This window comes from Oncorhynchus mykiss, chromosome 6 (assembly GCF_057628025.1).
Source record: "Oncorhynchus mykiss isolate SJ-2025 chromosome 6, ASM5762802v1, whole genome shotgun sequence".
In the NCBI taxonomy this organism is placed as follows: Eukaryota; Metazoa; Chordata; class Actinopteri; order Salmoniformes; family Salmonidae; genus Oncorhynchus; species Oncorhynchus mykiss.
In genome coordinates, this window is record NC_143027.1 from 4,796,565 (window position 1) to 4,824,397 (window position 27,833).

General features: G+C 43.6%; 2 protein-coding genes across 2 annotated transcripts; both read right to left on the reverse strand.

The window, feature by feature from the left end:
* Nucleotides 1–11,505: 11,505 nt before the first annotated feature.
* On the reverse strand, nucleotides 11,506–21,153 carry mcidas (multiciliate differentiation and DNA synthesis associated cell cycle protein). Its single transcript, XM_036981818.2, has 7 exons — nucleotides 20,738–21,153; nucleotides 18,097–18,172; nucleotides 17,873–17,952; nucleotides 17,202–17,262; nucleotides 14,524–14,762; nucleotides 13,854–13,964; nucleotides 11,506–13,677 (listed from the first exon to the last, which is right to left on the reverse strand). Exons 1-7 carry the CDS (start codon nucleotides 20,828–20,830, stop codon nucleotides 13,210–13,212), a joined length of 1,128 nt encoding a protein of 375 aa, XP_036837713.2. The 5' UTR covers nucleotides 20,831–21,153; the 3' UTR covers nucleotides 11,506–13,209.
* A 2,015-nt stretch (nucleotides 21,154–23,168) lies between these two features.
* On the reverse strand, nucleotides 23,169–27,806 carry ccno (cyclin O). The gene is made up of 3 exons (XM_036979243.2): nucleotides 27,210–27,806; nucleotides 26,024–26,209; nucleotides 23,169–24,623 (listed from the first exon to the last, which is right to left on the reverse strand). The coding sequence occupies exons 1-3, from the start codon at nucleotides 27,633–27,635 to the stop codon at nucleotides 23,745–23,747; spliced, it is 1,491 nt and encodes a 496-aa protein (XP_036835138.2). The 5' UTR covers nucleotides 27,636–27,806; the 3' UTR covers nucleotides 23,169–23,744.
* Nucleotides 27,807–27,833: the final 27 nt, after the last annotated feature.

The window sequence follows — 27,833 nt, forward strand, 5'->3', positions numbered from 1 at the left end:
ATAGTGTAACCCATGAGATAGAAGACATAGACTTAAAATAGACAATAGCCTGTTATTGTTATTACACTCAACAAGGGTTCTTCTTAGATCCTCAAAGTTCTCTGAAGAACCGTAGGGTTCTTGGCACTGAAAATGGCCCCCAAAAGGTTCTTCCAAGAACCCCGTTGGAGGTTGGGGTTCATCGAGGAACCTCCTTAATTGGTGGGGGGTCCTTTGCAGGAACCTAACTGCCCAACTGAAACACTTGGATTTGAATTGGAAAAGAGAGCAGGCAGGTGTAGCCACTTAACTGAAAAATGTAAAGATCTCAATTTAAGTTTAAGGTTTGTCCCTTGTGTGATATACATTTATAATGTTTTCTGATGACACTATGTATCTTTTCATATTTTGTGCAAATCTTTCTAAAAAACACAGAAAATTGACACAATTCAATGGATATCAGTCAACAAAGAGGTAAGAATATATAGGCTATTAGAATATATAGGCTATTAGAATATATAGGCTATTAGAATATATAGGCTATTAGAATATATAGGCTATTAGAATATATAGGCTATTAGAATATATAGGCTATTAGAATATATAGGCTATTAGAATATATAGGCTATTAGAATATATAGGCTATTAGAATATATAGGCTATTAGAATATATAGGCTATTAGAATATATAGGCTATTAGAATATATAGGCTATAAGAATATATAGGCTATAAGAATATATAGGCTATAAGAATATATAGGCTATTAGAATATATAGGCTATTAGAATATATAGGCTATTAGAATATATAGGCTATTAGAATATATAGGCTATTAGAATATATAGGCTATTAGAATATATAGGCTATTAGAATATATAGGCTATTAGAATATATAGGCTATTAGAATATATAGGCTATTAGAATATATAGGCTATTAGAATATATAGGCTATAAGAATATATAGGCTATTAGAATATATAGGCTATAAGAATATATAGGCTATTAGAATATATAGGCTATTAGAATATATAGGCTATTAGAATATATAGGCTATTAGAATATATAGGCTATTAGAATATATAGGCTATTAGAATATATAGGCTATTAGAATATATAGGCTATTAGAATATATAGGCTATATATAGGCTATTAGAATATATAGGCTATTAGAATATATAGGCTATTAGAATATATAGGCTATAAGAATATATAGGCTATTCGAATATATAGGCTATTAGAATATATAGGCTATTAGAATATATAGGCTATTAGAATATATAGGCTATATATAGGCTATTAGAATATATAGGCTATTAGAATATATAGGCTATTAGAATATATAGGCTATTAGAATATATAGGCTATTAGAATATATAGGCTATTAGAATATATAGGCTATTAGAATATATAGGCTATAAGAATATATAGGCTATTAGAATATATAGGCTATTAGAATATATAGGCTATAAGAATATATAGGCTATTAGAATATATAGGCTATTAGAATATATAGGCTATTAGAATATATAGGCTATTAGAATATATAGGCTATTAGAATATATATAGGCTATTAGAATATATAGGCTATTAGAATATATAGGCTATTAGAATATATAGGCTATTAGAATATATAGGCTATTAGAATATATAGGCTATTAGAATATATAGGCTATTAGAATATATAGGCTATTAGAATATATAGGCTATAAGAATATATAGGCTATTAGAATATATAGGCTATTAGAATATATAGGCTTAGAATATATAGGCTATTAGAATATATAGGCTATTAGAATATGTTGAAGGCTAGCTGTATTGGGTGCAGATGACTAATCTGCTCACTTTTGTGTCTGTGTTTGCAGTCAAACAGACGAGGAGGCATACAAAGGTATGTTAATTGGTATTGGTATGTAATGTAGATCACATTTACCATCCTGACCTCTTCAATGAATATCCCATAGGCCTCTCTGCATTATGGACAAGGTATGTGAATGAAAACCAATTATTTAAAACCGTAGTTTTTTTTCTCATTCACATTTACCACAAAACCAAGGTATGAATACTGTCGCGTGTGTATGTTTTGTTAATCATCTGTATAATCGCTATGTTTTGGGATTGACAGACTTCCCCCTCACTACACCTCTGATGAATAATAACAGGACACCTGTTCGATCACCAAGCACTGCTAAATCATTCCGTCTATGGATACGGAAAACATCAACACGCCAGGGGATAAACCCATTAGACTTGAGGCTCCGCTGGGAGTTTACCCCATGTTAGGATTTTCTAAATTCTGCTTTGCCACGAGAATCCTAATAAACACTGAGAACTAAAAATATTGTGTTCTTGTTGTTATTGTTATGCATATTATTATTAATAATTATAATAGGAGGGGGGGGGGGGGGGGGGGGGTAATTAAAAAAATGTACCCCAAAATGTTCTTCAAAAGGTTATTCGAGGATCCAGTAAAAGGGGTTCTTTGAAGAATTTGTAGGGGTTCCCCCACAGTTTCAATTTGAAGAACCGCTAAAGGATACCCCAGGAACCTTTTCTTTTTAGAGAGGTATTACGAATCAATTAGGCATATTAGACTATTATTATTATCGTTATCACTAAGCTATTCATTATTATATGCTATAAACTAGGCTACCGCGTTCATGTCTTCTTTTTTATTTTAATTTTTTGCTGTAAAATTACACAGAAATAAAGTGGGAGTATTTGGATATCAATATAATTGGCTGCTAGCCCTCTGTTGCCCGCGGGTCCCTTTGACTGCCTTATGAATCAACCGGACTGGAGCTCCCGCTCAGAGTGCTGAAGAGCGGGAACAGCGGGAGAGACGGGTTCATTTTTTAAAACTGCCACCTGCCACTTCCATATGTTTCCCCTCACAGCCTGAGATCAGCCCGGCCTGGGTGTAACAGGTGCAATCAACGACAGGAGAGACAACAGATGCTTTCCTATAATGTCATTTACAGTGATGGCATGGGACATGATTATCTTTATCATCGCCACCACTATCATCATCATTATCTTTATTCTTCTCATCACCAACAGCGACATCAGTTACTGATTAAATCTATAGACTAATATAGTCTGACATTTATTGTCCCCGCTGGCTACTTTCTAAAGTGTTCTCTTATTTAGAAGAGGACTGCCCCCCCCCCTCATAGCCTGGTTCCTCTCTAGGTTTCCTCTAGGTTCTGGCCTTTCTAGGGAGTTTTTCCTAGCCACCGTGCTTCTTCACCTGCATTGCTTGCCGTTTGGGGTTTTAGGCTGGGTTTCTGTACAGCACTTTGAGATATCAGCTGATGTAAGAAGGGCTATATGAATACATTTGATTTGATTTGATTTATTAAGTTGCATTGGAAACGTTTTGTCAGGAAACATTATTTCCCGCATTCTGTCCCGCAGTTTGGCGGTAACCGTAGAACTTGTCACCAACAAGCGGTGTCAAACTGCTGCGCCGTGCTTTATTCCGGGGGCTTATCAACGAGAAACGGATTTGTTTGCTAGAACAATGGCTCAAGGCAAGTCACGCTTTGGCGTTCATATGTTTTCTTTGGGAGGGGGGGGGGGTCTGACCCTAAAGTAGTTTTTTAACGGATAAAGTCCTTTCTTTCTGACAGCAAGTGTCCTGTTTTATTTACATCGGCATCAATGATACTAACGGCGAGCATTTCGATAGCCTCATCTTGAAAATGTGATAGACCGCTTTCCATAAAACCCCCCCCAAAAAAACATAATCACACATATAATCATTAAACTATTTTAAACTATTCAGAGCGAATGTGAAAGTGGAGTCAGAAACTATTTTTTTTAAAGGGTGAAATACACAGGCACAAACATGTTTTAGTTTGGATTTGTATTCCTCATTTCTTGACAGGAGATACAAAAGGATTGTATTTTATACCCAGAAAATAAACGTATTTTTAGGCAAGTCATGGGAAAGTAAAACAAATATATATAAATACAATTATTCTATTCTATTCTATTCTATTTTATAACAACGTCATTATTTGAACATATCCTACATCCAGGTGTTGTATGTACACTATCACAGAAATATTGTCTCTGTACATACCATGTTACAATGGGTGGACAAAATATTAGGAACACCTGCTCTTTCCAGGACATAGACTGACCAGGTGAATCCAGGTGAAAGATATGATCCCTTATTGATGTCACTTGTTAAATCAATTTCAGTCAGTGTGGAAGAAAGTGGAGGAGTCAGGTTAAAGAAGGATTTTTTAAAAATCCTTAAAACAGTTGAGACGTGGATTGTGTATGTGTGCCATGCAGAGGGTGAATGGGCAAGACAACACAATCTAAGTAAGTGCCTTTGAACAGGGTGCGGTAGTAGGTGCCAGGCGGACCAGTTTGTGTCAAGAACTGCAACGCTGCCAGGGTTTTTCACCCTCAACAGTTTCCTGTGCGTATCAGGAACGGTCCACCACCCAAAGGACATCCATCCAACTGTGGGAAGCGTTGGAGTCAACATGGGCCAGAGTCCCTATGGAACGTCTTCAACACCTTATAGAGTCCATGCCCCGACGAATTGAGGCTATTCTGAGGGGAAAAGTTGGGGGTTGCAACTCAATATTAGGAAGGTATTCCTAATGTTTGGTCATACTCCGTGTATATCCCTGTCACATCTCTCAGAACAGTACCACGGCTGGGTCATTTTAGGGTCAGTCCTGTGTTTTGGTCAGTTGGAGTCAGCAGAGAGCCAACTCTAGCTCGTATTGTGTGTGTGTGTGTGTGTGTGTGTGTGTGTGTGTGTGTGTGTGTGTGTGTGACATACATTTTTTTTTGCCACTGGCTGCTGGTAAGCTTTCTTCACTTGGACATTCCTTTTTTTTTCTCTCTCTAACAAATGGCTAACCTTTGTTGAACCAGATAAACAGCTCCTCTTAGCAATAATGTTTTTCGAGGAACCTTTCCTGTAAATACGCTATTTTTAGCGCTCTCACTTCCTCTTCCTGTTATAATGTGGGGAGGGTCAAAAGTTAATGAGGAAGTATTAGTTTTATTTAAATATTGCTTACTTCTCTTTTTCTTTATCCTTCACTTGATGATAAGACGAGACATCGTATTGTTTTGCTAACACATATGACGGGGAGGTCCCTGGGTCAATGGTTTGCCTGGGAGAGGGTTCCTGGGACCCCTGGAGAGGGTTCCTGGGACCCCTGGAGAGGGTTCCTGGGACCCCTGGAGAGGGTTCCTGGGACCCCTGGAGAGGGTTCCTGGGACCCCTGGAGAGGGTTCCTGGGACCCCTGGTAAGGGTTCCTGGGACCCCTGGAGAGGGTTCCTGGGACCCCTGGAGAGGGTTCCTGGGACCCCTGGAGAGGGTTCCTGGGACCCCTGGAGAGGGTTCCTGGGACCCCTGGTCTAAGGGCTTACACCTACAGGCGTTAAGCAATAAGACCCGAGGAGATGTGGAATATGGTCGACAAACCACGACTAAGGGCTGTTCTTAATAAATGTTTTGTCATACTTGCGGTATACGGTCCGACATACCACGGCTGTCAGCCAATCAGAATCCAGGACCCTAACCACTGTGTTAATAATTGCTTTATAGCATAAATATCTCATAGTGTTCTTTCCTTTTACGTACCTCTGATACATACCATGTTCTCTATTGACTGGTCAGCTCTGATACCATGTTCTCTATTGACTGGTCAGCTCTGATACCATGTTCTCTATTGACTGATCAGCTCTGATACCATGTTCTCTATTGACTGATCAGCTCTGATACCATGTTCTCTATTGACTGGTGAGCTCTGATACCATGTTCTCTATTGACTGATCAGCTCTGATACCATGTTCTCTATAGACTAGTCAGCTCTGATACCATGTTCTCTATTGACTGGTCAGCTCTGATACCATGTTCTCCCTTGACTGGTCAGCTCTGAATCCATGTTCTCTATTGACTGGTCAGCTCTGATACCATGTTCTCTATTGACTGTTCAGCTCTGATGCCATGTTCTCTATTGACTGGTCAGCTCTGATACCATGTTCTCTATTGACTGGTCAGCTCTAATACCATGTTCACTATTGACTGGTGAGCTCTGATACCATGTTCGCTATTGACTGGTCAGCTCTGATACCATGTTCTCTATTGACTGGTCAGCTCTGATACCATGTTCTCTATTGACTGATCAGCTCTGATACCATGTTCTCTATTGACCTGTCAGCTCTGATACCATGTTCCCTATTGACTGGTCAGCTCTGATACCATGTTCCCTATTGACTGGTCAGCTCTGATACCATGTTCTCTATTGACTGGTCAGCTCTGATACCATGTTCTCTATTGACTGGTCAGCTCTGATACCATGTTCTCTATTGACTGATCAGCTCTGATACCATGTTCTCTATTGACTGGTCAGCACTGATACTATGATCTGTATTGACTGGTCAGCTCTGATACCATGTTCTCTATTGACTGGTCAGCTCTGATACCATGTTCTCTATTGACTGATCAGCCCTGATACCATGTTCTCTATTGACTGGTCAGCTCTGATACCATGTTCTCTATTGACTGATCAGCTCTGATACTATGATCTGTATTGACTGGTCAGCTCTGATACCATGTTCTCTATTGACTGGTCAGCTCTGATACCATGTTCTCTATTGACTGATCAGCTCTGATACCATGTTCTCTATTGACTGGTCAGCTCTGATACCATGTTCTCTATTGACTGGTCAACTCTGATACATACCATGTTCTCTATTGACTGGTCAGCTCTGATACTATGATCTGTATTGACTGGTCAGCTCTGATACCATGTTCTCTATTGACTGGTCAGCTCTGATACATATTGTCAACAACATATAACATGAGATCCAAACCCCATGTTCTTGTGGGTTTAATGTTTATCTAGCTCAGAAATACCTGCAAATTGCCTATTCAAACAGTGGCCCAATGCTGGGTTGTCTAAACTGATAACTCAATCAAAAGGGTGTGTGTGTGTGTGTGTGTGTGTGTGTGTGTGTGTGTGTGTGTGTGTGTGTGTGTGTGTGTGTGTGTGTGTGTGTGTGTGTGTGTGTGTGTGTGTGTGTGTCTGATAACTCCTAGGATGCCAACAGGGATAAGACAGCAGTAAAACTTCAAGGTGACCATGTGGATCACGGCCCCCCCCAGTTGAGCAGAGAATCAGATGAGCAAACAGTATTGTGAAAGTGTTGTAAATGTTGTGGTCAGTGTTTTGATTTGCTGAACAAATGTTACCATGAAATACGATAAGAACTTTGAGGTGGGTACACGCGTGTGTCCATCGGCGCGCTACTTACCACTGATGCATGTTGTAATGTCTGATGAATCAGGAAGCAGACACACTTAAAGACACTATAGGGCCAGTTGTTAGGCCCGAGATTAATGTTATCAAGGTTAGCTGTGAGATGCTCTAAAAAATAATAAAAAATAAAAGTTGATCAAATATTGTCAGAATTGGCATGTTTGATGACCTGAAATGGAACTGAGGAACTGGAAATATCAACTCATTCGGAGTCCTATGGGACTCTTAAGTGTTTCTTTGTTCAGTGATTGGTTGATACACAGCCTATGCATTGCAGTGATTGGTTGATACAGGGCCTATGCAGTGCAGTGATTGGTTGATACACAGCCTATGCATTGCAGTGATTGGTTGATACAGGGCCTATGCAGTGCAGTGATTGGTTGATACAGGGCCTATGCAGTGCAGTGATTGGTTGATACACAGCCTATGCATTGCAGTGATTGGTTGATACACGGCCTATGCAGTGCAGTGATTGGTTGATACAGGGCCTATGCAGTGCAGCGATTGGTTGATACACGGCCTATGCAGTGCAGCGATTGGTTGATACACGGCCTATGCAGTGCAGTGATTGGTTGATACACGGCCTATGCAGTGCAGTGATTGGTTGATACACGGCCCATGCAGTGCAGTGATTGGTTGATACACGGCCTATGCAGTGCAGTGATTGGTTGATACACGGCCTATGCAGTGCAGTGATTGGTTGATACACGGCCTATGCAGTGCAGTGATTGGTTGATACACGGCCCATGCAGTGCAGTGATTGGTTGATACACGGCCTATGCAGTGCAGTGATTGGTTGATACACGGCCCATGCAGTGCAGTGATTGGTTGATGCAGGACCTATGCAGTGCAGTGATTGTCAGGTCTCAGACTAAGTATGTCTCTTCTTATCTCCTCCGTCATCCAAGTAGCTCTGTACTCTCTCAGCCCACTTCAAGCACCCTGTACAACAACACATCCATCCCAGTGGGATTGAAACATTGTCTGTTGTGTGTCTTGGTAAACCAGGATAATTTTTGGAGGGGGGGGTCCTGTCCAAGCACCTGATTGTTTTCATGTTTCAACACCACTGGATAAATCCAGATAACAGAGAATGTGGTTTTCAGGTCTCAGTCTCAATATCTTATCTCCTCCTTTCATCACTCCTTCCCTCAGGCTGTTAAATTCTCCTCAAACAATGCTTCCTTCAGCTGCTGTACTGTAAATCATGCTCTGCTCATGTCTTGTTTCCAGAGGCCTTAGGCAAACACACCTTAGGGCTTAGGAGTTTGAACAGGTGTCCTAGTGTGGTCTGATGTTCACCTCTGGACAGCATCACCCTCCCTTCCCCTTACCTTAACCTCCCTCACCCTCCCTTCACCCTGACTTCACCCACCCACGCACAACCTCCCTCAACCTCAACCTCAACCTCCCTCCCTCACCCTCTCTTCCCCTTCAGTTAACTTCCCTCCCTCACCCTCCCTTCCCCTTCCCCTTCCCTTAACCTCCCTCAACCTCAACCTCCCTCTCTCCCTTCCCCTCCCTTCCCCTTCGCTTAACCTCCCTCAACCTCCCTCCCTCCCTCCCTCACCCTCTCTTCCCCTTCACTTAACCTCCCTCAACCTCCCTCCCTCACCCTCCCTTCCCCTTCCCCTTCCCTTAACCTCCCTCAACCTCAACCTCCCTCCCTCCCTTCCCCTCTCTTCCCCTTCACTTAACCTCCCTCAACCTCCCTCCCTCACCCTCCCTTCCCCTTCCCCTTCCCTTAACCTCCCTCAACCTCAACCTCCCTCCCTCCCTTCCCCTCCCTTCCCCTTCGCTTAACCTCCCTCAACCTCAACCTCCCTCCCTCCCTTCCCCTCCCTTCCCCTTCACTTAACCTCCCTCAACCTCCCTCCCTCACCCTCACCCTCCTTTCCCCTTCACTTAATCTCCCTCAACCTCAACCTCCCTCTCTCCCTTCCCCTACCTTCCCCTTCGCTTAACCTCCCTCAACCTCCCTCCCTCCCTCCCTCCCTCCCTCCCTCCCTCCCTCCCTCCCTCCCTCCCTCCCTCCCTCCCTCCCTCCCTCCCTCCCTCCCTCCCTCCCTCCCTCACCCTCCTTTCCCCTTCCCTTAATCTCCCTCAACCTCAAACTCAACCTCCCTCCCTCTCTCACCCTCCCTTCCCCTTCACTTAACCTCCCTCAACCTCAATCTTGCTCCCTCACCCTCCCTTCCCCTTCCCTTAAACTCCCTCAACCTCAACCTCCCTCCCTCACCCTCCCTTCCCCTTCGCTTAACCTACCTCAGCCTCCCTCCCTCCCTCATCCCCCGCTTCCCCTTCCCTTAACCTCCCTCAACCTCAACCTCCCTCACCCTCCCTTCCCCTTCCCCTTCCCTCAACCTCCCTCCCTCACCCTCCCTCCCTCACCCTCCCTTCCCCTTCGCTTAACCTCCCTCAACCTCAATCTTGCTCCCTCACCCTCCCTTCCCCTTCCCTTAAACTCCCTCAACCTCAACCTCCCTCCCTCACCCTCCCTTCCCCTTCGCTTAACCTACCTCAGCCTCCCTCCCTCCCTCATCCCCCGCTTCCCCTTCCCTTAACCTCCCTCAACCTCAACCTCCCTCCCTTATCCTCCCTTCCCCTTCCCTCAACCTCCCTCCCTCCCTCCCTCACCCTCCCTTCCCCTTCCCTTAACCTCCCTCAACCTCAACCTCCCTCCCTCACCCTCCCTTCCCCTTCCCTCAACCTCTCTCCCTCACCCTCCCTTCCCCTTCCCTTTACCTCCCTCAACCTCAACATCCCTCACCATCCCTGCCCCTTCCCTCAACCTCCCTCAACCTCAACCTCCCTCACCATCCCTGCCTCTTCCCTCAACCTCCCTCAACCTCAACATACCTCACCATCCCTGCCCCTTCCCTCAACCTCCCTCAACCTCAACCTCCTTCATCCTCCCTTCCCCTTCCCTTAACCTCCCTCACACCCATGGAAGTCTTCCCTTGACCTCAATTCCTTTATTTCTTGCCACCTATCTCCTCGCTTCCTTCTGAAAACGTCACAGGGAAACCAGGACAAAAGGACCACAACACACAGACAGACAGACAGACGGACAGACAGACAGTCAGACAGTCAGACGGAGGGACAGACACACAGACAGACAGACAGAGGGACGGACGGACGGACACACAGACAGACAGACAGACAGACACACACAGACAGACACAGACAGTCAGACAGACAGACAGACAGACAGACAGACAGACAGACAGACAGACAGACAGACAGACAGACAGACAGACAGACAGACAGACAGACGGACAGACATACAGACGGACAGACAGAGGGACGGACAGACAGACAGACAGACAGACAGACAGACAGACAGACAGACAGACAGACAGAACAAATGAAGATGAAGGACCTACAGGTCAAGTGTCACTATCCCTTTAATTCCATTCAGTTACTTATATCCCTTTAATTCCAGTCAGTTACTTATATCCCTTTAATTCCAGTCAGTTACTTATATCCCTTTAATTCCATTAATTCACTTATATCCCTTTAATTCCATTAATTCACTTATATCCCTTTAATTCCATTAATTCACTTATATCCCTTTAATTCCATTAATTCACTTATATCCCTTTAATTCCATTAATTCACTTATATCCCTTTAATTCCATTAATTAACTCATACCCCTTTAATTCCATTAATTCACTTATATCCCTTTAATTCCATTAATTCACTGATATCCCTTTAATTCCATTAATTCACTTATATCCCTTTAATTCCATTAATTCACTCATACCCCTTTAATTCCATTAATTCACTCATACCCCTTTAATTCCATTCATTCACTCATACCCCTTTAATTCCATTAATTCACTCATACCCCTTTAATTCCATTCATTTACACTTGCTATCCCTTAAAAATCCTCCTTAAAACGGCAATAAGCAGTTGAAACAATAACAAAACGTCTTTCCAACCCCTGTTTCGGTACGGAGGCAAAGACTGACCATCCATGATATCAAAATTGTAGTTTTATCCATGTTGTAAGGCTACGCAGTGTTTGTTTACATTTACTTTCCTTGTAAACATTGGAGTCAAACAAGCGTATATTTTAGGTTCCGGTGGGGTATGATAGATGAACTGAGAAAGGTATAAGTTATATTTTTCAAGAATCAAAATGGGTACATTTTATTAATGGATGAAGCAAATTCAGAGTGCCCCTTTAATCTATACAGAAATCATTATGTATATGACGATATTTATTCAAAACATCATCTTTATTTACATAGAACAAAATGACAACATCAGTATCTTTAGACTTTGAAACAAGTTTGAAACATTGGTTTAAATTGCGAGGGGTGAGGTGTTCCATTGTCCAACAGGATTATTAGGCTGGGCCCTGAGGAATTTCAACACACGCATGAGCAAACGTAAACACGAAGATAGAATTAACAAAAAACACAATTTTAATTCAGTTGCTAGGATACCTGAGGAGACAGCACCATTAGGCCTATAGACACCCATTCTACTTGGTTTGTTGGTTGACCATTTATCAATTTTATTTAACTAGGCAAGTCAGTTATGAACAAATTCTTATTTACAATGACGGCCTAAAAATGGTGGGTTAACTTCCTTGTTCAGGGGGCAGAACGACAGATTTTTACCCTGTTTAGCTCAGCGATTCAATCTAGCAACCTTTCGGTTACTGGCCCAACACTCTAACCACTAGGCTACCCTGCCTCTAACCACTAGGCTACCTGCCTCTAACCACTAGGTTACCTGCCGTCCCTGGTAGTAGGAAAAGGCTAGTTGGAAAAATGAATTGACCATACCTTGGTCAAAGCACTGAGTAAAGACTATACTTCCACTGGCTTTCCACTAGATGTTGGAACATTGCTTTGGGGACTTGCTTCCATTCATCCACAAGAGCATTAGTGAGGTCGGGCACTGATGTTGGACGATTAGGCCTGGCTCGCAGTCAGCGTTCCAATTCATCCCAAAGGTGTTCGATGGGGTTGAGGCCAGGGCTCTGTGCAGGCCAATCAAGTTCTTCCACACCGACAAACCATTTCTGTATGGACTCCGCTTTGTGCACGAGGGTCATTGTCATGCTGAAACAAGAAAGGTCCTTCCCCAAACAGTTGTCACAAATTTGGAAACAAAGAAATCGTCTAGAATGTAATTGTATGCTGTAGCATTAAGATCTCCCTTCACTGGAACTAAGGGGCCTGAACCAAGAAAAACAGACCCAGACCATTATTCCCCCTCCACCAAACTTTACAGTTGGCACTATGCATTTGGGCAGGTAGCGTTCTCCTGGCATCCGCCAAACCCAGATTCATCCATCGGACTAGCACATGTTGAAGCTTGATTTATCACTTCAGAGAATGCGTTTCCACTGCTCCAATGGCAGAGAGATTTACACCACTCTAACCGACGCTTGACAATGTGCGTGGTGATCTTAGGCTTGTGTGCGGTTGCTTGCCCATGAAAATCCATTTCATGAAGCCACATACTTTTATGAATATAGTGTAGCTAGTATTTAGCCAAAGCTAGCAGTCTAATAACAGCAGTACCTACTACATGTTCAAGGTGGCTCTAGCTCAGTGCTAATGCTAAGGGCTAGCTCTGGCTGGGAACCCAGTACCGCTAAGGGCTAGCTCTGGCTGGGAACCCAGTACCGCTAATGGCTAGCTCTGGCTGGGAACCCAGTACCGCTAAGGGCTAGCTCTGGCTGGGAACCCAGTACCGCTAAGGGCTAGCTCTGGCTGGGAACCCAGTACCGCTAATGGCTAGCTCTGGCTGGGAACCCAGCACCGCTAATGGCTAGCTCTTGCTGGGAACCCAGTACCGCTAACGGTTAGCTCTGGCTGGGAACCCAGTACCGCTAATGGCTAATTCTGGCTGGGAACCCAGTACCGCTAAGGGCTAGCTCTGGCTGGGAACCCAGCACCGCTAAGGGCTAGCTCTGGCTGGGAACCCAGCGGAAGCGGTACCCACCCTGGGTCGTCCTGGAGGTGAAGGCGTGTCCGTGAGGGAAGGTCTGAGTCCTGATCGTACAGTGTTCCCTAATTGAAGTCCTGAATGACGAGTCACTACTGCTCTCTCCTGCCTCGGTGTCCTCCATGCTCACCACAGCGCCACCTGTGTTCCTGGATGTCTGCAGTCCAGAGAACGCTCCGAACATCAGTATTCTCTCTGGGTCATTATCCTGGATAAGAGGTGGTTGAACGGTGCTGTGGTGCAGGACGGTGTTGCAGCGCTCGCTGACATCCCGTAGGATGTCTTCCACACACCCAGGGGGCGATGTGTCGTCACAAGTGTCTTCCAGACGCTGCCTCTTACACGGGAGTGTTGACATGGGGGGTTCGTCACAGGGGGATGTTGAGGGTTGTCGAATACATGATGGTTCCCTCACCATCATCAGCTTCTGAGAGAGAGAGAGAGAGAGAGAGAGAGAGAGAGAGAGAGAGAGAGAGAGAGAGAGAGAGATTTGGTTGCAACCAGGTACTATAGTTTTATGTAGTTGAGTGATTATCTGATGTGTTTATTTACGTGAATGTGTGTGCGCGCGCATGTGTGTGTGTTTCCAGTCTCCTGACTTACATCCAGGACAGAGGCTAGGTGTTTAGCTCTGGTGGCTAGTTCTCTGAGGTGGACATTGCGTTGCAGCAGAGCGTTAATCTCCTCCTGCCTCCTGCTCACCGTCAGGTGAAGCTGGGGAAAGACAAGAGGACAGAATCTGTAACTGAAGCGATGAAAGAGTTTTCCGTACATTAAATTTGGCAACAGGGAGTTTGACAGCAAAGAAGAACTTTGCAGAAATTAAAAGGTAATGTCTACTCGCTGTTGACTGCTAAGAGCAGCAAAGGGGAAACTGTTTTTCAGTTGAACATCTGTTGTGTATACATGACAGCACACCCAGTGAGTCTACATCGCGACACATGACAATCAACCGCAGATTCAGATAAACTTCTTCCTGCACGCCTTGTCACACAAGGGCTGCCTGCCTGCCTGCCTGCCTGCCTGTCTGTCTGTCTGTCTGTCTGTCTGTCTGTCTGTCTGTCTGTCTGTCTGTCTGTCTGTCTGTCTGTCTGTCTGTCTGTCTGTCTGTCTGCCTGCCTGCCTGCCTGCCTGCCTGTCTGTCTGTCTGTCTGTCTGTCTGTCTGTCTGTCTGTCTGTCTGTCTGTCTGCCTGCCTGCCTGCCTGCCTGCCTGCCTGTCTGTCTGTCTGTCTGTCTCTATGTCTGTCTCTATGTCTGTCTCTATGTCTGTACCTGGCTGTTGGTCTCCAGTGTGTGTCCCAGGACCCTGGTGTGGTGTTGAGCAATGCCCCTCCAGAGTATCCCATCCTGGGCCTGATGCTGGCCGAGGCCTGGGTCTGAGGAAGGGTAGCCCTGCTGGTCCTTGTCCTCTGGACAGGGCTCCCGCTGGGGGGTGAGAGGAGGGATGATACACCCTTGGAAGGCCACCAGATCGGCTGGAGACAGACTGCGCTCCAATGTGGCTGGAGAGTCTACATGGGCGAATGGGAGAGGGGATTAATCTAATACATGGGAGAGGGGATTCATCTAATACATGGAAGAGGGGATTAATCTAATACATGGGAGAATGGGAGATGTGATTAATCTAATACATGGGAGAATGGGAGATGTGATTAATCTAATACATGGGAGAATGGGAGAGGGGATTAATCTAATACATGGGAGAATGGGAGAGGGGATTAATCTAATACATGGGAGAATGGGAGAGGGGATTAATCTAATACATGGGAGAATGGGAGAGGGGATTAATCTAATACATGGGAGAATGGGAGAGGGGATTAATCTAATACATGGGAGAATGGGAGAGGGGAATAATCTAATACATGGGAGAATGGGAGAGGTGATTAATCTAATACATGGGAGAATGGGAGAGGTGATTAATCTAATACATGGGAGAATGGGAGAGGGGATTAATCTAACACATGGGAGAATGGGAGAGGTGATTCATCTAATACATGGGAGAATGGGAGAGGTGATTAATCTAACACATGGGAGAATGGGAGAGGGGAATAATCTAATACATGGGAGAGGTGATTAATCTAATACATGGGAGAATGGGAGAGGGGATTAATCTAACACATGGGAGAATGGGAGAGGTGATTAATCTAATACATGGGAGAATGGGAGAGGGGATTAATATAATACATGGGAGAGGGGATTAATCTAACACATGGGAGAATGGGAGAGGTGATTAATCTAACACATGGGAGAATGGGAGAGGTGATTAATCTAATACATGGGAGAATGGGAGAGGGGATTAATCTAACACATGGGAGAATGGGAGAGGGGAATAATCTAATACATGGGAGAGGGGATTAATCTAACACATGGGAGAATGGGAGAGGGGAATAATCTAATACATGGGAGAATGGGAGAGGGGAATAATCTAATACATGGGAGAATGGGAGAGGGGATTAATCTAACACATGGGAGAATGGGAGAGGGGAATAATCTAACACATGGGAGAATGGGAGAGGGGATTAATCTAATACATGGGAGAATGGGAGAGGTGATTAATCTAATACATGGGAGAATGGGAGAGGGGATTAATCTAATACATGGGAGAGGGGATTAATCTAATACATGGGAGAATGGGAGAGGGGAATAATCTAATACATGGGAGAATGGGAGAGGGGATTAATCTAATACATGGGAGAGGGGATTAATCTAATACATGGGAGAATGGGAGAGGGGATTAATCTAACACATGGGAGAGGTGATTAATCTAATACATGGGAGAATGGGAGAGGGGATTAATCTAACACATGGGAGAGGTGATTAATCTAACACATGGGAGAATGGGAGAGGGGATTAATCTAACACATGGGAGAGGTGATTAATCTAATACATGGGAGAATGGGAGAGGAGATTAATCTAATACATGGGAGAATGGGAGATGTGATTAATCTAATACATGGGAGAATGGGAGAGGGGATTAATCTAATACATGGGAGAGGGGATTAATCTAATACATGGGAGAATGGGAGAGGGGAATAATCTAATACATGGGAGAATGGGAGAGGGGATTAATCTAATACATGGGAGAGGGGATTAATCTAATACATGGGAGAATGGGAGAGGGGATTAATCTAATACATGGGAGAGGGGATTAATCTAATACATGGGAGAATGGGAGAGGGGATTAATCTAATACATGGGAGAGGGGATTAATCTAACACATGGGAGAATGGGAGAGGGGATTAATCTAATACATGGGAGAATGGGAGAGGTGATTAATATAATACATGGGAGAATGGGAGAGGAGATTAATCTAATACATGGGAGAATGGGAGAGGGGATTAATCTAATACATGGGAGAGGGGATTAATCTAATACATGGGAGAATGGGAGAGGAGATTAATCTAATACATGGGAGAATGGGAGAGGAGATTAATCTAATACATGGGAGAATGGGAGAGGGGATTAATCTAATACATGGGAGAGGGGATTAATCTAATACATGGGAGAATGGGAGAGGGGATTAATCTAATACATGGGAGAATGGGAGAGGGGATTAATCTAATACATGGGAGAGGGGATTAATCTAATACATGGGAGAATGGGAGAATGGGAAGGATAATATAGATACAGATGTGAAAATGAACTGTTATTTCTGTCTTTATATGCCTTTTTTACAGTACATTTATAGGCATTTACATTACAGTTTAACATTCTCTCACTATCATAACAAAATAAGCAAGTACATCATTTTTCTTCAGGAACTGTACTTAATAAATAAATGTATTTATTTATCGAAATAAATCAAAACAACATAGAAGATGACTCTACATTTACCTAAAACAACTTTTGCAATCTATATCCTAACGTCCTCATGAATCGTCAGTACAGATCAATAACGATTAGGCTACTTTGTTGTTCCCTCTGAATGATTTGAATCTCGATGTTCTTACCAGCTATAAAGTCCAGGGCATATTCCCCGAAGTCCTGGTCGTCTCCGTTGGAATCGTTCACCTGTTGGAATCACAAACACACACACACACAAAAAGCGTAAAGCCTCATTCACACCGAACAGACTGTCATTGCACAGGCTAGATTATAGAGATTGTACAGCATACTCAATATCCACAATCAGGAGCGCGGTTACCTGGAAATCCCAGCGCGGTAAATATACTGCGGTGCATGTCTGTGCGCTCATGTTGCTGTGTGTGGTTCTTTCAAATCAATGTGAGTGTAGGTGTTTAAAAAAAAAAATGTTGTTTGGAGTGTCAGGTAAATGAGATTAGGACTAGTTTCGGTAGGTTGGCAACTTTGGAGTGTTTTTTCTTCTATACGGCGGGTGGCAAGAGCATAAATACACGGTATTTTGGCGCTCCGCTGGTAACCTGTCTGTCAAATATTAACCGGCCCGAGCCGTCATATCACCATGGAAACTGTTAATCCTCTAACGTGAAACTTATCGGTGTGTATGTGCATCTTTCTCTCTGTGTGTGCGTGCGTGCGTGTGCATGTGTGTGTGTGTGTGTGTGTGTGTGTGTGTGTGTGTGTGTGTGTGTGTGTGTGTGTGTGTGTGTGTGTGTGTGTGTGTGTGTGCGTGCGTGTGTGTGTGTGTGTGTTATTTTACCTGGGAACCCAGGGAGTCGCTCTCTCGCCTCATCACGGACGCGCATTCCTCCAAGTCATCCCATGCTATCGTTGCGAATGCTACAAAAAAAAACATAAATAAATAGTGAAGACAAAAAAAAAAAAATGAATTTATTTAACATTATACTCTGAATTTGTATATTAAGACAAAACAATGAAATCCACATGCGTGTAGTCTGAGCAATATGCCCATGGTTCACCTACCCTCTTCAACGATGCAGGGATTCCGGTCCACATACACTGCGACCGGGCTGCTGCTCCTGGGGAGCCTCGGTCTGCCCTGTGGATAAGAGTTTCGCCATGACGTTAGATAAGCTTACATACTGGCAATGGATAAATGTCCATCAAAATGCAGTGGTGTAAAGTACTTGAGTAAAAAAAATATGTTTTGCATCTGTACGTTCCTTTAATATCTATAACTTTTACAACTGTTACATTTACTTCACTACATTGCTAAAGAAAATATAAAAAACATTTGTTTTACTCTGTACACGTTCCCTGACACCCAAAAGTACTAGTTACACTTTTGAATGCTCAGCAGGACAGGAAAATGGAACAATCCTGGTCATCTCTTACTGCCTCTGATCTGGCGGACTCAGTAAACAGAGAACATCCCTGGTCATCTCTTACTGTCTCTGATCTGGCGGACTCAGTAAACAGAGAACATCCCTGGTCATCTCTTACTGTCTCTGATCTGGAGGACTCAGTAAACAGAGAACATCCCTGGTCATCTCTTACTGTCTCTGATCTGGAGGACTCAGTAAACAGAGAACATCCCTGGTCATCTCTTACTGCCTCTGATCTGGAGGACTCAGTAAACAGAGAACATCCCTGGTCATCTCTTACTGCCTCTGATCTGGCGGACTCAGTAAACAGAGAACATCCCTGGTCATCTCTTACTGCCTCTGATCTGGCGGACTCACTAAACAGAGAACATCCCTGGTCATCTCTTACTGCCTCTGATCTGGCGGACTCAGTAAACAGCGAACATCCCTGGTCATCCCTACTGCCTCTGATCTGGCGGACTCACTAAACAGAGAATATCCCTGGTCATCTCTTACTGCCTCTGATCTGGCGGACTCAGTAAACAGAGAACATCCCTGGTCATCTCTTACTGTCTCTGATCTGGCGGACTCAGTAAACAGGGAACATCCCTGGTCATCTCTTACTGTCTCTGATCTGGCAGACTCAGTAAACAGCGAACATCCCTGGTCATCTCTTACTGCCTCTGATCTGGAGGACTCAGTAAACAGAGAACATCCCTGGTCATCTCTTACTGCCTCTGATCTGGCGGACTCAGTAAACAGAGAACATCCCTGGTCATCTCTTACTGCCTCTGATCTGGCGGACTCACTAAACAGAGAACATCCCTGGTCATCTCTTACTGCCTCTGATCTGGCGGACTCAGTAAACAGCGAACATCCCTGGTCATCCCTACTGCCTCTGATCTGGCGGACTCACTAAACAGAGAATATCCCTGGTCATCTCTTACTGCCTCTGATCTGGCGGACTCAGTAAACAGAGAACATCCCTGGTCATCCCTACTGCCTCTGATCTGGCGGACTCACTAAACAGAGAACATCCCTGGTCATCTCTTACTGCCTCTGATCTGGAGGACTCACTAAACAGAGAATATCCCTGGTCATCTCTTACTGCCTCTGATCTGGCGGACTCAGTAAACAGAGAACATCCCTGGTCATCTCTTACTGCCTCTGATCTGGCGGACTCACTAAACAGAGAACATCCCTGGTCATCTCTTACTGCCTCTGATCTGGCGGACTCAGTAAACAGAGAACATCCCTGGTCATCTCTTACTGCCTCTGATCTGGCGGACTCACTAAACAGAGAACATCCCTGGTCATCTCTTACTGCCTCTGATCTGGCGGACTCACTAAACAGAGAACATCCCTGGTCATCTCTTACTGCCTCTGATCTGGAGGACTCACTAAACAGAGAACATCCCTGGTCATCTCTTACTGCCTCTGATCTGGAGGACTCACTAAACAGAGAACATCCCTGGTCATCCCTACTGCCTCTGATCTGGAGGACTCACTAAACAGAGAACATCCCTGGTCATCCCTACTGCCTCTGATCTGGAGGACTCACTAAACAGAGAACATCCCTGGTCATCTCTACTGCCTCTGATCTGGAGGACTCACTAAACAGAGAACATCCCTGGTCATCTCTACTGCCTCTGATCTGGAGGACTCACTAAACAGAGAACATCCCTGGTCATCTCTACTGCCTCTGATCTGGAGGACTCACTAAACAGAGAACATCCCTGGTCATCTCTTACTGCCTCTGATCTGGAGGACTCACTAAACAGAGAACATCCCTGGTCATCTCTTACTGCCTCTGATCTGGAGGACTCACTAAACACAAATGCTTTGTTTGTAAAATGATGTCTGAATGTTGTCTGAATGTTGTCTGAATGTTGTCTGAATGTTGTCTGAATGTTGTCTGAATGTTGTCTGACTGTTGTCTGAATGTTGTCTGAATGTTGAAGTGTAGCGCTGGCTATCCGTCAATTTAAAGAAAAACAAGAACATTATGCCATCTGGTTCATAAGGAATTTGAAATTATTTATACTTTTACTTTTGATACTTAAATAGGATTATATTCTAGTAATTACATTGAGGCTACAGTTGATACTTAAGTATATGTCAAATCAAATACTTTTAGACTTTTACTCAAGTAGTATTTTACTGGGTCACTTTTACTTGAGTCATGTTCTATTAAGGGTATCTTTACTTTTACTCAAGTATGACTATTGAATACTTTTTCCACCACTGGTGAAATGAGTATAAACTAGCATGTAGCCGTGCAGGGTTAATCATCTCTGTACCTTTCTAGCTGCTGTCTGTCTTCTGTCTTGATTCTGGTGAGGAGCCACTGTGTTTGGACAGATAGTCCCGAACACTTTTCTTTCTCCATACATTCTCCTTGTGATTCAGTTTCAGATGGACACAGACTTATCTCTGTAGTAGCCCAGAATTAGTCCGTGACTCACCAGACCAAGATTATACACTGAACCAAACTGCAGTTGTTGTCACTCACGTAAAAATAAAAAAAAGAATCAGTCCAAGACCCAGTGAGATTCTAGCTGAGGCAGATCTTTATAGGCCGTATTCTCCCGGTTTATACCATTGCATGCCGCCGTTTAAAATCTGTGGTCCAATCAAACCAGTTCATGGTCTCTAAGGGACACGCGGCTTCCCCCGGAGATTTAACAGGTGTAGACCTAACGGTTTTTTAAGGCTCAGAAGGAAAACGTTTCCGCTAGAGGCGGCGCCGCTTTTACCGCGGGCTCCGAGTGCATCCGACAGCGCAGAGCATGACGCGCGTAGAGCTAAATATCCTGCTTGGAGACCACCGACCAGTGGCCAACAGAGATGCCTTCAACAAGATACTCACTTCTTAGAGTCTTTCCATCTCCAGATTCACACATGTTTAGCTGATGGTTCGCCATGATCCAAGCATTATGTACAACAAATCAGAGACGTGAGTTTATTTTGGTAGGCCTATATAAAAATGTGATTTAGACTAACCGGCTTTTCCCGAGCAAAAATCATTCCTGATCTTGAAAGATGTACACGATGTAGGCTAGTAGGAAAACTATAGGCATAGTCTGTAGGTAGAAATGCTTATTATCTTCAGATATGCCGTAGCCTAGTAAACATCAACGTGACAGGCGGAAATAAAATACGAAAAGGAATAATTAATTATGTCAGTGTAACTCAACAAACAATACGAACAATCTTATTTATAAGTCAACACTCTTTTGATAAGCCAACAAGAGAACCTAACTGTAACCTGCATGACCCGTGAAATTGAAGGTCCCTGTGTTTGGTGTCGACTTTCCCTGGCGTACCGGACAAGCCCGAAACGAGCTCTGGGGGGGATCATGGGCCTGTCATCGATGTCTATTTTTTTTATTTTTTTTATGTAATAAATCATTTTGACAGTGACGGTCATAAAAAGTCATTCATAAACCTTTTTAAGATTAATTTACTTATTTTACTTTACTTAATTGACTTATTTACTAGAAAGCTAAGTGTTTGTTTCTTGGGCTTCAGGAATGTGACTGGAAAAAGCGCCTCTGGCCTTTCAATACTGATTGAAAGTGAAGGGGATATCGGTTAATAAATGTAGTGGTCAAGGCTCTGACGGCGCCGGTGGAATGGGTAGAGTTTACCCTGGTGTTCAAACGCGGAATTCACATCGAGAGCCTAATGATTCTATAGTATGAGTTTTAGTTTAGAAAAACAATCTCTCCGCAAAAGAGACAGTTACAGGGACGGTAAACAGAGCTTGATTGACGTAGCAACAACAGAAAAACTGTCCAGAAGAGAGCGGTGCTTCAAATACTGCAATTCTGTAGCCTAACATCTTTAATTCAACCTCAATTTATCCTCAAGACGACTTTATATTTTTCCTAATTGTTAGGCTATCTGATGTGTAATGTTTATACAAAGTTTATAAATACCACCGAAAGAGCAGCTAAATACGGTTTATAGCTGTAGATAGTAGGCTACACTGTATACTCAAACAATCTCCAGTAAACTGGTGTTTTGAGGGTGAACTGACTGAATTATTTGACATTAATAGACTGGTTTTACGCACAATTTTCCATCCAAGCTGGGAGAGATTGCGGGAGGAGGGCTCATTGTCCGTCCTGCAGTATCAGCTAGGCTGTACAGGCTAGTTGTATATGTAAAAACAATGAATTGGTAGCTGATTATGCGGTTGCATCGAATATAAATGTTACAATCTGCAATGTTTGACATTTCCAACTTTAATTACTGAACAAGTAACCAGCCCGCTAGCCAGCTGCAGACACCGTGTGTAACTTGGTGAAATGTTTGACTTGACATGAGAAAATGACGACCACATAGGCCTACCAATAAACATTTATTCATTAGCTAAAGCTAAGCTATAGGCTACATGCCTTGGTATCATCTATTCGATTTGCAGACAATTATATTGAAATGACGTGGAATACCATGTTGATTCAACCAATGTGTGCCCAGTGGGTCATATTTCTGGTTAAAAAAAAATGTGGCTTGCTCATGATAGACTTTATTAAATCTCACTTGTGGTAGCAGCAGATTTTCCCGACTGAGCTGATATGACCGTTGTTCAAACAATCTTCTCGGGATAGATTCCCCTCACACCACTCTCTCAACAGATATAAAAGCTAAATAACACCTCTCTTGGTTTTTATACAGTTTATTTTCAAAAACGGAGTGAACAAATCAGAAAACATATCCAGTACATTTATCAAGTAATAATTTAATACGTTTTTTAATTTTTTATTTTAAATCACATTTGTTGAAATGCGATGTCACATCATTGTTCATTGCATACCAACAATGTAACATTGGCCAACAGAACAGCCAGGATCAGTACAATCTCAGGACAGTTGAAGAAACAGCTACAGTGGGTTTCTCACTCAATGCAATCTTACAGTACAATGACTTCAATTAAGTTACAGAACATGGTACACGTATAAATAAATACCAAAACATCCTCTACATACAGTACAGTATAGTAAACAGTACTCTGATGACAATACAATTCTGTCCACTGGTATTGTTCACAGTTTATAGGCACAATCTGATAACTGTCATTTCCAGAAATTAAATAATTGAGAGAAAAAAAAAACTCAGTGACAGTTAGATTGTCAACCACCAACCCCACAAGTGCAGGGGCTAGCAGCACTTGGGACTGGGAATTAAAGGTTTGGTCTTTCATTTCTTGAGGTACACACAGGTTGTTTTCAGTCACATACATCAACAACAACAGTGCATTCAACTAACATAGGTTGAAACATGCCAACAGTCATCGTGTTGTCACAGAGTGATCATGGCCTGATGCAGTGCATCCTTGTTGAGTGACACCAACAATCTTAGGTTGTCTAAACACTCTTGGGAGAGAGCATGAGTCTGGTCTCCCTCTCTACACTCATGGGTCAGAGGAGCATGAGTCTGGTCTCCCTCTCTACACTCCTGGGTTAGAGGAGCATGAGTCTGGTCTCCCTCAACCAGGGTAGACGTGTTCCCAGATGGAGAAGGGTCATCCATTGACTGGGTGGAGTCATTCACAGATAGGAGGTGACCAACAACTGAAAGAGAGGAGTCATTGTCAATACAGGCGTGATTAATAGTCTCAGATAAGGTTGGGTGGGAATGGTCATTCTCTGAGTGGGCAGGATCACTCAGAGAATGGTCCTCTTGCGAGAAGGCGTGGCCATTTGTGAGCTCGGCTGTCAGGGATTGGTCCATTGGCTCTTCCTCGGGGCCCTCAGGGTTGATCCTCAGCAGCTGATTGGCTGGCTCCTCTAGGCCTTGGCTGGTTCTCAGCAGTTGATTGGCCAGAGCCAGAGCACAGCGGGCGGTCAGGGAAGGTGTGTACTTATTGAAGGCGTAGTCGGCCAGAGTGAGCTCACACACCCTAAGAGCCAATCTGCTGACCCTCTTTCTCCTCTTCTCTTCCTCATCCTTATCCTCAGGCAGCCTATGGCTAACGTTGCTGACTCCGTCCCCGCACGTATGCCGGCCAGCCAGGCTGTGATTGGTGTAGAAGTCCAGGAAGAAGGCCATGGTTGGTGCAGCCAGGCGGAAGTTGAGGCGGAGCAGGATGAGACATTCCAGGTTACACAGCTGTTCTCTGGAGAACGCATCACAACACAGAGACAGGAGCTGGCTGATCCGAGGAGAAAACACCTCCACCTGAATAAAACAGAACATATTGAAAAGGAGGAGAGAGAGGGAGAGAGAGAGAGAGAGAGAGAGAGAGAGAGAGGGAGAGAGAGAGAGGGAGAGAGGGAGAGATAGAGAGAGAATGAGAGAGAGAGAGAGAGAGAGGGAGAGATAGAGAGAGAGAGAGAGAGAGAGAGAGAGGGAGAGAGAGAGAGGGAGAGAGGGAGAGATAGAGAGAGAATGAGAGAGAGAGAGAGAGAGAGGGAGAGATAGAGAGAGAGAGAGAGAGAGAGAGAGAGGGAGAGAGAGAGAGAGAGAGAGAGAGAGAGAGAGAGAGAACAAGTTACACACACCATGACAGGAAGGGTTTATTTCCAAAACACTATATCTATCAAATCTTCACATGTGTGTTGGTTCACCAGAAAATATTGTTTATTGTTGTTTCGTGTGTGTAAAATATTACTGTTATCAGATTTTTTCGTAATAGATTTTAGGTGTGTATTTTCTATTTATTTTTTGCAAAACGCTATATATCCATTGTTTAGCTGGAATGGCATGTCCGTATTCTGTATATTTGACTGTGATATGTGGATGTCTCTGGCCAAGATCATGTGCTAAATGAGTAAAAATGGCAAATATAAATATTTTACAAACAGTTTGTAGCAGGGTGCGTAATTGGCAGCAGAGAAGTCAGGCGCAGGAGAGCAGAACTGAGTGATAACCGGGGATTTATTAAGCAAAACCAACGGCATCCAGAACAACAAGATAAATGGGCACAAAAATAACCCGTTGTGCGCTCACGGGGAACGTGCACAAAGCACTACAATAAACAATCCCACACAAAGACATGGGGGGGAACAGAGGGTTAAATACACAACAAGTAATTGAAGGAGTTGAAACCAGGTGTGAGGAAAAACAAGACAAAACACATGGAAAATGAAAAGTGGATCGATGATGGCTAGAAGACCGGCGATGCAGACCACCGAGTGCCGACCGAACAAGGTAGGGGACCTGACTTCGGCGGAAGTCATGACAACAGAGCTCATATTATTGTATTGACTCGTTAAAAAAAATTAAAAAGTATAAATATTGATGTCACAAATGTATAATAAAGTTTTGCAAAAAATAACAAACATGATCACCATCAAGTGATTTCAAACAAATACCTGGACAATCCTGTCATTGAACAACCCCCATGTCATGATTAGATAGTAAAAAAAAAAACACACCATTCTCTCTGATGAGATTTTTTTTTAAACAATAAAAGCTAATTTACCCTAATTTCTGAAAACGGGCTACATACCACTTTTGGAAATAAACTTTCCATTACCATAAACAGAATATTCCCTAAAACATTCATTCATCTTACTCTCAGTGCGTCAAAATTAAATTGACCGACTCCCTCCCTGAATAGTCAACATATCTATCACCTGTTTACAGGCGAGCAGCAGGGCGGTGACCCCCAGTAGCTGGAAGCAGTCAGCAGCCACGGGGGTGGAAACCAGGAAGCGATCCATGATGTTGACCGCCAGGCTGTAACACTCAAAGGACAGACGCAGGTATCTGTGTACGGGGATGAGCCAGCTGACGAGCTTACACCGTGACTCGGCTGTCACCTGGAAAACACACGCATACACACAACTCTGTTAGACAATCACTAATTGGCAGATGATAAAACACACCTACGTTGTACTTGGTGGCAAGTACAATGCTGTATTTAAATATTACAGTACATCTACTGTAATATTAAATACGGTATCAAATAAAGAACTGTGCAATGACACACAGTACGTTACCGTAAAATTGACTGTATTATACTGTAAAATAGTAAATGCTACAGTAATCGGAATGAATGGATGAAAGAATAAAGGAAATTCATTGAGGGGAGCGGTTAGTATTTTACAGTATTTTACTGTAATTACAAGAGATTGGTGCAAGCAGGTTGGCTTCTAGGTGTTTACACATTACAGCATAAACACAGAGACTTCCAGACTGACAGCGACTACGGGGCAAAACAGACCAAAAGCACAAAGCAAAATGCTCAACAATTTAATGTTTAAAAACTAGCTGACACTCCATTCTGTCCCCTATACAAATTGATGGGGCACTATAACCACATATGAGAGAAATTGGTACAGCATTTTCACTCACTGGTGCGCAACAAATATAGCCTCTTGCAAGGCGGGCCTCAAAATATGTTAGCGAGCCAGAAACAACAATACCATGCGCCCGCTAGTGGTCAAAAGGGTTTTGGCTCTCCAAAAATATGGTACTGTACCGTATTCTGTGGGGTGAAATTACAGTACCATTCGAAATACATACATTTTCCCACAATGCACCATCATTTACAGTATGCGGCATTAATAAAATGTTCCTTTTTTAATTTATTTTACTGTTGACAATACCTCAGATGACCATACAAATGACAGTTTTCCGTTAAAGTGTAGAACTAAACTACTGTAATACATGTCACATATTGAGGTTATAGGGTTAAATGAGAACTGATTAAATATTGGCGGGTCTATTCTCAAACCTGGGTTGAGATAAGCCGAAGACAAATGTCCATTTCTCACAAAATGAACAATAAACTGCAGTATGAACCTGTTGCTTCCATACCTGCGGTTGTCGAGACAAACAGTTGACTGGATGAAACTGCGGCTCTTTGAGTTTCTGTATGTGATAACCAATCTCGCCGTAGTGTTGATACCAATTAAACAACAGTCTGTTGTTGGAATTCCCTGGTGTCAGCGCGTCTTCAACTGTTACCGGACACCGATTTCTCCGAACCGGCGATGGGGTCCGGGTCGGAGATAGAAAGTCCTCTTCGAAACCAGAGTCGGACAGTTTAGAAATGATGTTTTGCTTTCTGACCCTCTCCGCCCGCGGTCTCCGCTCAGGGGTGCACGAAGTCTCCTCGCTTTGGTCTCCGTGTGCGGATACATTCTCCCTTGATGGAGATTGAGAACCGTTGTTCATTTTCCTCCGTTTGCACATTCTGTTCGAGGTTTCGCCAGTTTGCGTAAATGACACCATTTTATCCATCTGTGTCAAGCTCTGTAACTAGGCTAAAATGTCACCTATTTCGGAAATGTATCCGATACCTCTCTCCGGTGACTGCATTGATATCGCAGTGTTCACTTGTCATTGGTGGGCTGAGGAGTTCCCTGTAATGACGTGTTTTCGCGGTGTGTCCACGCGCTCAAACACCTCTCCAACTGCGAGCTTTTGTGCGCCTTGTGG